The following is a 12,116-nucleotide window of genomic DNA, read 5'->3' as shown; positions in this document are numbered from 1 at the left end:
AAAAAAAGGATAAGGACAGATCAATAAGGATAAAACACAGGAAAAATAATTAAACTTAAGGGACAGAGAGAGTAAAAATAAACAATGAAAGAAATTGAGAAGAAAATGCCAGAAAAGCAATAGGAAAATAGGCAAGTGTGGTGATACTGAAAACAAAGGAAGAATGTCAAGAAAGAAGGGGTTGCCTGATAGTGCCAACTTTTTTTTTAATTAAATGAAAGACTCTTTAAATTCTACTGTGCTTCACAATTTTCATCTATGATTTCACATAATTTCCTAATTACTAGGGTTTTTATTTTGCTCCTACCCCTAAATTGCCCCATCTTCCCTTCCCTCTCCCCACTGGTAACTACTAGCTTGTTCTGTGTCTAAAGGTCTGTTTCTTTTTTCTTTACATTCACTAGTTTGTTATATCTTTTAGATTCTACATATAAATGACAGCATACAGTATATGTCTTTCTCTGAATTTTTTCAGTTAGCATAAAGCCCTCCAAGTCCATCCAAGTTGCTGCAAATGGCAAAATCTCACTCCCTTTTACGGCTGAGTAGCATTCCATCTTCTCTATCTATTCATCTGCTGATAGACACTTAGACCGCTTGCAAATCTTGGCAACTGTAAATAATGCTGCTAGGAACACTGAGGTGCATGACTCTTTTCAGATTAGTATTTTTGTTCTTTTCAGATATAAACTCAGTTGGGTCACAAGGTAACTCTATTTTAAATTTTTTGAGGAACCTGTTTTCCACAGTGGTTGCACCAACTTACATTCTCACCAGCAGTGTATGAGGGTTCCCTTTTCTCCACATCTTCACCAATGTTTGCTATTTTTGTATTTTTCTTTTTTATGATAGTCATTCTGGCTGGTGTCAGGTGAAACCTAGTTGTGGCTTTGATTTTCATTTTCTGATGATAAGTGATGGTGAGCATCTTTTTATGTGCCTATTGGCCATCTGCATTTTCTCTCTGGAAAAATGTCTAGTCAATACTTCCATCCAGTTTTTAATGTGGTTGTTTGTTTTGGTGTTGAGTCGTATGAACTATTTATATATTTTGGATATTAACCTCTTATTGGTCATATCATTTGCAAATGGAAAAGGAAATGGCAACCCATTCCAGTATTCTTCCCTAGAGAATCCTGTGGACAGAGGAGCCTGGTGGACTGATGTCCATAGGGTTACATAGAGTCGGACACAACTGAAGTGACTTAGCATGCATGCATGCATTGGAGAAGCAAATGGCAACCCACTCCAGTATTCTTGCCTGGAGAATCCCAGGGACGGAGCAGCCTGGTGGGCTGCCATCTATGGGGTCGCACAGAGTCAGACACGACTGAAGTGACACAGCAGCAGCATTTGCAATTATTTTCTCCCATTCAATAGGTTGTCTACCATTTGTTTTGTGTATGAGTTCTAAGTTATTAGCGTTTAAAATCTCTACTTTTTTTGTTGGCCATGCCACACAGTATATGAGATCTTAGTTCCCAGACCAGGGATCAACCCTGTGATCCCTGCACTGGAAGTGTGGAATCTTAACCACCAGACTGCCAAGGAAGTCCTCAAATCAGTATTTTTCAATGGAAACAACTTGACTAAAAATCTGTCATTTCCATACTCATTCCATGAGACCAGCATCACCCTGAAACCAAAACCAGACAAATATACCACAAAAAAAGAAAATTACAGGTCAATATAACTGATGAATGTAAATGCAAAAATCCTCAACAAAATATTATCAAACCAAATCCAACAACACATTAAAAAGGTCATACACCATCATCAAGTGGGATTCATCCCAGGAATAACAAGGGTTTTTCAATATATACAAATCAATCAGTGTGATACACATTAACAAACGGAAGAATAAAAACTATGTGATCATCTCAATAGATAACAGAAAAAAACTTTTGATAAAGTTCAAAATCCATTTGTGATTAAAAAAAAAACTCTCTAGAAAGTGAACACAGTAGGAACAACTGTGTTCTAACACAGTAGGAACCTCAACTTAAAAAGGTCATATATGACAAACTCACAGCTAACATCATATTCAACAGTGAAAAGTGAAAGAATTTCCTCTAAGATTAGGAACAAGACAAGTATATCTACTCTTGCCATTTTTATTCAACATAGTTTTGGAAGTCCTAGCCATAGCAATTAGAGAAGAAAAAGAAATAAAAGGAATTCAAATTAGAAAACAAGAAGTAAAGCTCTCCCTGCTTGCAGATGACATGATACTATATATAGAAGATTCTAAATATGCTACCAGGAAACTACTACAGGTCATCAATGAATTCAGTAAAGTTGCAGGAAAGAAAATTAATATACAGAAATTTGTTGCATTTCTATATACTAACAAAGAACTATCAGAAAGAGAAACTGAAAACAACTCATTGACCACTGCATCAAAAAGAATAAAATACCTAGGAATAAACCTACATGAGGAGGTAAGAGACCTGTACTTGGAAAACTACAAGACACTGATGAAAGAAACTGAAGATGATACAAACAGATGGCATGATATACTGTGTTCCTGGTTTGGAAGAATTAACATTGTTAATATTACCATACTACTCAAAGCAATATACAGATTCAATGCAATCCCTATCGAAATACCAATGACATTTTTCACAGAACTAGAACAAATAATTTAAAAATTTATATGGAAACACAAAAGATCCAGAATAGCTAAAACAAACTTGACAAAGAAAAAGAGTACTGGAGGAATCACGCTCCCTGACTTTAGACCATTCTACAAAGCTACAGTCATCAAAATAGTATAGTATTGCCACAAAAACTGACACAGAGATCAATGGAACAGAACAGAGAGCCCGTAAATAAGCCACACTTACCGTCAATTAATCGATGATAAAGGGGGCAAGAATATATAATGGAGAAGAGACAGTCACTTTGATAAGTGGTGCTAGGAAAACTGGACAGCTAGATGTAGAAGAATGAAATCAGAACATCCTTTAACACCATATACAAAAATAACATATACAAAAACCATATACAAAAAAATAACCTTGTGCAAGTCAAGAAGAAACAGTTAGAACTGGACATGGAACAACAGACTAGTTCCAAATCAGGAAAGGAGTACATCAAGGCTGTATACTGTCACCTTGTTTATTTAATTTACATGCAAAGTACATCATGCAAAATGCCAGGCTGGATGAAGCACAAGCTGGAATCAAGACTGCCTGGAGATTTATCAATAACCTCAGATATGCAGATGATACCACCCTTATGGCAGAAAGCGAAGAAGAACTAAAGAGCCTCCTGATGAAAGTGAAAGAGGAGAGTGAAAAAGCTGGCTTAAAACTCAACATTCAATAAACAAAGATCGTGGCATCCAGTCCCATCACTTCATGGCAAATGGATGGGGAAACAATGGAAACGGTGAGAGACTTTATTTTTTGCGGTTCCAAAATCACTGCAGACAGTGCCTGCAGACGTGAAATTAAGACATTTGATTCTTGGAAGAAAAGCTATGACCAACCTAGACAGCATATTAAAAAACAGAGACATTACTTTGCCAATAAAGGTCCATCTAGTCAAAGATATGGTTTTTCTAGTAGTCACGTATGGATGCGAGAGTTGGACTATAAAGAAAGCAGAGCACTGAAGAATTGATGCTTTTGAACTGTGGTGCTGGAGAAGACTCTTGAGAGTCCCCTGGACTGCAAGGAGATCCAACTAGTCCATGGGGTTGCAAAGAGTCAGACACTACTGAGCTGAAATGAACTGAACTGAACAAAAATATACTCAAAATGGATGCACGATACTGGATGCTTGGGGCTGGTGCACTGGGACGACCCAGAGGGATGGTATGGAGAGGGAGGAGGGATGGTACGGGGAGGGAGGAGGGAGGAGGGTTCAGGATGGGGAACACGTGTATACCTGTTGTGGATTCATTTTGATATATGGCAAAACCAATACAATATTGTAAAGTTAAAAAATAAAATTAAAAAAAAAACAAAAAAAACCCTAAATGTAAAACCTGTTACTATAAAAGTCCTAGAGGAAAATACAGGCAGAATACTCTTTGACATAAACTGCAGCAATGTTTTTTTTTTGGATCTACCTCCTAAAGCAAAAGAAATAGAGCAAAAATAAACAAATGGGACCTAATTAAACTTAAAAGCTTTTGCATAGCAAAGGAGACCATCAACAAAACAAAAAGACAACCTACTGAATGAAAGAAGAGGTCTGACAGTGCCCACTTGACTCAGCAGGTATATGTCCTCATTTTCCCACCTGACATCCTTAGGTAATGTTGCATAATTCACAACGTTATACCCTAAAGAGTATTAAGGTACATGAACTTAATTAAGGGATTAAGCAAGATGTGTAGCAGCATCCCATTATTAACACACAGATACTTCCAGATGAAATGTACTACGAATCACACTAATTGAGATCAATCAGTACTATTATCTCACTCAACTTCATGTCAGGGCTGAGTGAATACAGTTAGCTCAGATTTTGTTACCAAATAAATTATGAAAAAGCTTCAGGTTTTCAGAGCATCTGGATATTCAACTGGGTTAATGGGTTGTATTCCTATATTTAAAACTTTTAAAAAGTTAAGAGTAAATATATGTGTAAACTGTTTAATTCTCTTATAATCTTATTCTCTAAGAATTCAAAACTGAATTAAATAAAATTCAATAGGGACATTTAAAAACTGATTATTACCAATACAGATGGCAAAAAAAAAAAAAAAAAGTCAGTCACACAATGCTCAAATACACTGAAATTTAAAGCAAAAAGTAATTACATATAAGTGTGAAAATAAAAGTTGTTATTCCTAAAGAAAATAACACTTTGGAGACACTTGATACTTTGAATTTTGGTAGAAACGTAAGTAAAGTTGAGGAAAATTATCAAAAATCAAGAATCTGGCACTGTTTGCCTTGCAAAAACCTAAGTACTTTCTCTGCTTTAAAGAAAATGAAATCAGAAACTACAGACACTGCACTATGGATTTGGTTTATGAAGACAGACAAAGCCAACACTCAATCAACGAAATCATACTTCAAGGAAAGACTTTGGCCTCGTATCAAAAGAGTAGAGAATGAAAAAGAAAAAGAGTAGTGAATGAACGCACACTTATAAACTTCAGGTTGAAATAAAATATCTAAAGTACGTATTATGCTTATTATTCCAACCCTGCTTTAAATGATATTTTTTCTTAACTTACTGATTACTGTCCTCAATTGTCCTTAACTGAAAACATTTGAGGGTTTTCCTATAATTTCTCTGAATTATTAATACTTGATTTTCAGGTTTAACATGATTTTACTCTAGTAAACCAGCAGAGATGCCAAGATTCATCACCTGCCCAAAGCCAATTCCTTCGGTAACCTTAATGAAAGGAGCTTGCAACCCAGGGCTCCAGCTATTTCAAAAGCAGGTTTCTACCCAGAAACAGAAGGATAGGTGGTCAAACTTTAAGCCTGCCACTAGAAAAGAAGACACTTCTTACAGAGAAAGCATGGCCATTTAAGAAATAAGTTTAAGGCAAATTCACTAACATGGCATTTTCATACTAATCATTCACAAGATGAAGTTCTAATCACCTTTGCTTTTCTGATCATCAGGAGCTTTGTAGGAGATTTTGTTGTGTTTAAACATCACAATCTGAAACGCTACCATGATACATTTATTTTATACACTGACTGCATTATTTCTGATGCTTGTGGGCCAATATCCCGATCCAAATGGCTTACCTACTCTACCTCCAAGGTTTGTACCATGACCCCCAAGTTTCCGTCTTAAACAACACTCCCTCATCTTCTCTCTCTGGTCTGCTGTTGGTGGGAGAAGTTCATGTCTCTGAAGACCACCATTAAGACAGCAGGTTTCAAAGAAATAAACACTAACAGGAGGAGGAGACAACTCATTTATCCACAGAGAGATTAAAGTCAGAATTTCAAACTTGTCATTGCAAACAGCAGGACATTCTCTGCACAGAGGCGACATGTCGCTTGACTATGAACTCTAAGCAATAAAGTACGGGGATTACAGCCCCGTACTCCAGAAAACTGGCGAGGGCAGACTTGCTGCTCTTCTATCCTTAGGTTAGCAGATAAAGAATCAGATTTTCTGAAAGTTTAGAGCTTAGTGCACACAGCCTTTTTCAGGATGGAGCACGAAAAAGACAAACTTACTGAAGGGGTAGGAACATATGTACTTTTGTAACTCTCTTCAGATACAATAGTTTGAGAATAATCCCCTGGGATTAATTTTGCAATGAAATTGCCATATTGTAAAATTGTCCTTAGTATATTTAATACACAGAAACTTGTAGAATTTTTACAACCTGTGGTCAAAAAAAACCTTTTTACTACCTATTTACCATTACTATATACTCTTTAATTATTGTAGATTTTACTCTAGTCCATCTTAGGACTTTTACATCTCCATTTACTATAGGACAACATAAGAGCTATGTATTCCAAAGTTGTGACCTCAGCTACAGCAAAAAAAAATTTTTTTGAAGTTGTGATTAGTAGTTACTACTTCATCATTTCATAGAGGATAAAAAAGGAAACCGTCACTGCTGTATTTCTGAGATAAAACTTAATACTATTTGATTTTTCTCTCTTGGAAGTGAAGTTCTAAAGTATCTATAAATTTATAGAAGATGAATATAGAAAATTCTATTTTTCTTCTTACCTGGCAAGCTTTTGCTATTATGTCTGATGGGGTATCTTGTGAAAAGGCTGGTCTTAGAGCAGCTCCCACCTAGAAAAATGAGTACAAGCATTTTATTTTTAAAGATAAGTAGAGGATGAGATGGTTGGATGGCATCACCAACTCGATGGACATGAGTCTGAGTAACCTCCGGGAGTTGGTACTGGACAGGGAAGCCTGGCGTGCTGCAGTCCATGGGGTTGCAAAGAGTCGGACAGGACTGAAGGACTGAACTGAGGAAATCTCTTATGTCTTTGGAGATGAAAACACACAAAACATATCTTTGTTCCTTTCCTTTTTATCACATGTCTCTTATCTTTTTGATAACAATAAACTCAATCATACCATTCTTCTTTTGCTTTCCAGGAGATTATCATTATCTAATCTGTATGAATCTTATACCAAATAAGCAATTAATTTTGTTTCTTTTTCATTTATTTTTAATAGTACATGGGATTTTCTAACAAAGCCACAAGTTCCCACAGATAAGAGAAAATTGCTATTTTTCTCCTGTCTACATATTCTTGAACATATTTCTAACAGTGTTTACCTCATGGGCAAATCTCATATAACTGAGGTTAAAGGCTCAATTTCCTTAAATAACTGAGTAGTACTAAAAATTCACATAGTCACTAAAGACCTTAAAAATCATTTCACTTCAAAACAAGATGTCTTAAAAGAAAGTTGCTTGAGAAATACTAATCTATGTACTGCTCTCAGAGTAATAAATGAAGGAATATGAGCTTTAGTTTCCCAGACAAGTACTAACCAGGTCCACTCTACTTACTACTTTATTTTAATAAGCCAGTATCAGTCACAGATTCTTGGCTATATTAGATTTAGTATGTATGATGTGAATAAGGAATTAGATATAGTCAACTCCTAATTTGAGATTTCTCCCCTTACACTAGAGATTCAGTCACTAAGGCTTATCAACAGGAGTTTGGAAATCAAATAAGGGTCCCTCTCAGTGACTAAACACACATGGCAAGTAACCAGTATTTGCATTTGAACGATCAACTGTAGTAATCGCACTTCAGAGGTGCTAGTAGGTCTCACACTGAAGGAGAAAGAATATATTATAAAAGATATTATTGGGTTGACTGATAAACCTGGAATATGACAGATTATATAAAAGCAGTACATCAATTTGGAATTTCTTAAAGTTGATAACTGTTCTGTGGTTATGTAAGACAACTTTCTTGTCTTTTGGAAACGCAGACTAAAGTGCTCAAGGGTAAAGATACATGACTTTGATAATTTACTTTTAAACAACTCAGGAAAAAAAAAAAAGCTGAGAGAGTGCCTGTTGTGAGCAGAGAGAGAAAGAGAAAATGTTAAACCAAATGAGGCAAAATTCTCAATTGGCAAATGTGAATGAAGGATGAAGGGTATAAGACAAGGTCTTTTTTTGTACTATTCTTGCAATTATTTCTGTAGGTTTTAATTATTTCTAAATAGGAAGATTAAAAAAAAAAAAAGACCATTCTGATAGATTGGATATTTGGGAGTAAATTGGAGAAGGAAATGGCAACCCCTCCAGTGTTCTTGCCTGGAGAATCCCATGGACGGAGAAGCCTGGTAGGCTGCAGTCCATGGGGTTGCACAGTGTTGGACACGACTGAAGTGACTTAGCAGCAGCAGCAGCTGTGGCATTATATAAAAGCGTTCTACAGCCATTTGGACTAGAAAGTATAACTTCTTTACCTATATTTATAATGGGAAAAAATGGACTATACATTATCCACACTTTTTAATTCTGTGTATGTTTGAGCATAGATGTTAAATGAGGTATGATGTGACTGAAGCCACGATTTTGGTATAATCACAGAGGAAAAAAATAGTTTATTGTTTTCTTATTAACAAGTTTCTCTCTCCTTCACATAATCCACCATTTCTAGGATTACATCCATTGTGCATCTTTTATTTGGGGGGCGGGGGGGGGACAATGCATGTGGCCCAGGGATGCAAACTGTACCCTCTGCAGTGGAAGTGTAGTATCTTAATTACCGGGTCACCAAGTCCCTATTGTGACTCCTTTGAAGAACATAAATACAGGTATAAATTTCAGGAGAAACAAGTATATCTATGTTTAGAGCATAAAAAAATCTTTTGAAATACACAGTTCTTTTGGTAACAGTTTTCATTGCTACTAAAAGTTAATTTATCCTTCAGCATACAAGAGACAATTGCTTTTTATTTTTAAAAATGCTTATCAAGTCTTGACATATAAAAACAATGGCAGTAAATCCACATCACTCTTTAAATGTTCCTTTTATCTTTAAAATGGCATGACTAAAAATCTAAACACAAGAATGGAAAGCCAGGCTGGAACATCTATTCTAGTTTTATCACTAATCACTACCTCATGACTTAAAAATAGTGACACGTTTTATATTATGATTTCTTCAGCTGTGAACTGATCCTAACTATGTAACAGACAAGGGGAAAAAAACATAAGCATGGTACATGAATAAACAGGTTACAGGTCCAGATACATTTCTCCAGGGGAGTTTCACTTTAGTGTTCACTCAAACGATCAATTTTAATTTTGAAACAAAAAATATCTCACATTAGCTTGATACTGCTCCAGAATCACATGACCTGGGAATTCTGGCTCAGGCACAGAGGCAAACTTCTTGATAATGTCTTCGAGGGCTTGGAGACCAGCCATCCGCAACTGGTTACTATGATCGGTTGCAGCCATGAATGCCATGCGAATTAGGTCAGAGAGATGAAGTACCAAGAGGTCATCTAAAAATAAAAATAGAAGGCAAAAAGGAAAACATTTCCAAAATTAAGTGTAATAATAAAAAAAAAATACAAAATGAATGTTTTAAAAAGCATTTATGATCAACGTGTTATACCAAGTTTAAAAATAAAAAAGATATACTTTCAAGAAAGTTTCCATATCATAATCTCTGAAGAATTGTGGTAAACCTTTATACAATATGATAACATGGATGATATTATAGGATGTATGATGACATTTGAAGCAAAATAACTGATTACCATAACTTTCTCCAATGGAGTCTGTAATTCTTTGGTCAACAAAGAAAGGCAATGCCAAAGAATGTTGAAACTACCGCACAATTGCACTCATCTCACATGCTAGCAAAGTAATGGTCAAAATTCTCCTAGCCAGGCTTCAACAGTATGTGAACCGTGAACCTCCAGATGTTCAAGTTGGTTTTAGAAAAGGCAGAGGAACCAGAGTCATATTGCCAACATCTGCTGGATCATGGAAAAAGCAAGAGAGTTCCAGAAAAACATCTATTTCTGCTTTATTGACTACGCCAAAGCCTTTGACTTTGTAGATCACAACAGGCTGTGGAAAATTCTTCAAGAGATGAGAATACCAGACCACCTGACCTGCCTCCTGAGAAATCTGTATGCAGGTCAGGAAGCAACAGTTAGAACTGGACATGGAACAACAGACTGGTTCCACACTGGGAAAGGAGTACGTCAAGGCTCTATATTGTCACCCTGATTATTTAACTTCTATGCAGAGTACATCACGAGAAACACTGGGCTGGATGAAGCACAAGCTGGAATTAAGACTGCCAGGAGAAATACCAATAACCTCAGATATGCAGATGACACCACCCTTATGGCAGAAAGTGAAGAATAACTAAAGAGCCTCTTGATGAAAGTGAAAGAGGAGAGTGAAAAAGTTGGCTTAAAGCTCAACATTCAGAAAACTAATCATGGCATCCGGTCCCATCATTTCATAGCAAATAGATGGAGAAACAGTGGAAACAGTGTCAGACTTTATTTTGGAGGGCTCCAAAAATCACTGCAGATGGTGACTGCAGCCATGAAATAAAAAGATGCTTACTACTTGGGAGAAAAGTTATGACCAACCTAGACGGCATATTAAAAAGCAAAGATGTTACTTTGCCAACAAATGTCCATCTAGTCAAAGCTATGGTTTTTCCTGTGGTCATGTATGGATGGGAGAGTTGGACTGTGAAGACACCTGAGCACCGAAGAATTGATGCTTTTGAACTATGGTGTTGGAAAAGACTCTTGAGAGTCCCTTGGACTGCAAGGAGATCCAACCAGTCCATCCTAAAGGAAATCAGTCCTGAATATTCTTTGGAAGGACTGATGTTGAAGCTGAAACTCGAATACTTTGGCCACCTGATGAAAAGAGCTGACTCATTAGAAAAGACCCTGATGCTGGGAAAGATTGAGGGCAGGAGGAGAAGGGGACAACAGAGGATAAGATGGTTGGATGGCGTCACTGACTCAATGGACATGAGTTGAGTAGGCTCTGGGAGTTGGTGATGGACAGGGAGGCCTGGCGTGCTAAAGTCCATGGGGTCACAGAGTCAGACACAACTGAGCGACTGAACTGAGCAACTAGTAAAAAATTACTACACATGTAAAAAAGCAGGAAAATATATCCCATGACTAAGAAAATAAAAACAAAATGCAATGAATAGAAATTGGTCCAAAAATGAAAAGGATAACACAATTAGCAATAGGGACCTTTCAGTTCAGTTCAGTTAGGGACCTTTAAGCAGCTATTATAAACACATTGCCTAAACAAAAGATGAATAAAACCCAAATGGGATTTCTAGAGATATAAAAAGATATCTGAAGTAAAAAATACCCTGAATAAGATTAGCAATGATTAGATAATGAAGAAGAAAAGATCGGTGAACTTAATGACATAGCAACAGAAATTATATAAAGAATTTATCAGGTTCAAGAACTCTAAAATTCTTCAGGAGGCTGCAAGATCCTCAAACTTTTTGAAGCAGTGGCAACTCTGTGGCAATTCTGATCCCCAAACAACTTCTATTTTAAAAGGCTTTTATTATTTTTGCTATTGTGAAGGTTACCGGTATCTTCCAAATTTTTCATCTGCCTACCTAAAATTCTACCAATTTTAGAATTTTAAGTTTGAAAAAGAGTATCTATTGATTTGGGCAAGGGAAGTAAAGGGGAGAGAAAAAAATTTTCTGGCTCCCAATGCTTCCTCATCTAAGACAGGCAAAAAACACATCAATAAAAACTAGGTATAATAAACTATTATCAGAATTTGGGAGGAAATTTCCAAGGCAGAAGAAACTGGACTGAAATGAGCCTATTCATATTATGCCAACTCAAAAGTAAATAAAAACTCATTACTCCTTCTGTATTCTGTCACCTAATGTACAATTTATATCAATCTGCCAATGAAAAACTAGGCAATTGATCCCAGAATGAAAGTGCTGTGGTTGCTTCTCTTCACAATCTCTACCTATAACATTTCTCAAATCAAGACCTCTAACTTTTCCCCAAATCCAAGGAGATGAATGCCTAATGTGGGGAGAGAGGGAAGGACACTGGGCAGAAACCCCAAATGGGGAAAGAATTAGGGGACTGATAGAGGTTATTGATGACAAACCTCGACACTGTGTTGAAAAGCAGAG

At 36.4% G+C, this 12,116-nt stretch overlaps 1 protein-coding gene across 1 annotated transcript in view; it reads right to left on the bottom strand.

Moving 5' to 3' along the window:
• Positions 1–12,116, bottom strand: part of HEATR5B (HEAT repeat containing 5B) — a 105,603-nt gene that overhangs the window by 32,925 nt on the left and 60,562 nt on the right. The window contains 2 exon segments of the mRNA XM_005901909.3: positions 6,676–6,744; positions 9,266–9,447. Of these exon segments, the coding sequence (XP_005901971.2) occupies positions 6,676–6,744; positions 9,266–9,447 (251 nt within the window).

The sequence above is a fragment of the Bos mutus genome, chromosome 11 (genome assembly GCF_027580195.1).
Source record: "Bos mutus isolate GX-2022 chromosome 11, NWIPB_WYAK_1.1, whole genome shotgun sequence".
Lineage (NCBI taxonomy): Eukaryota > Metazoa > Chordata > Mammalia > Artiodactyla > Bovidae > Bos > Bos mutus.
This window is presented reverse-complemented; position numbering and strand designations above follow the sequence as displayed.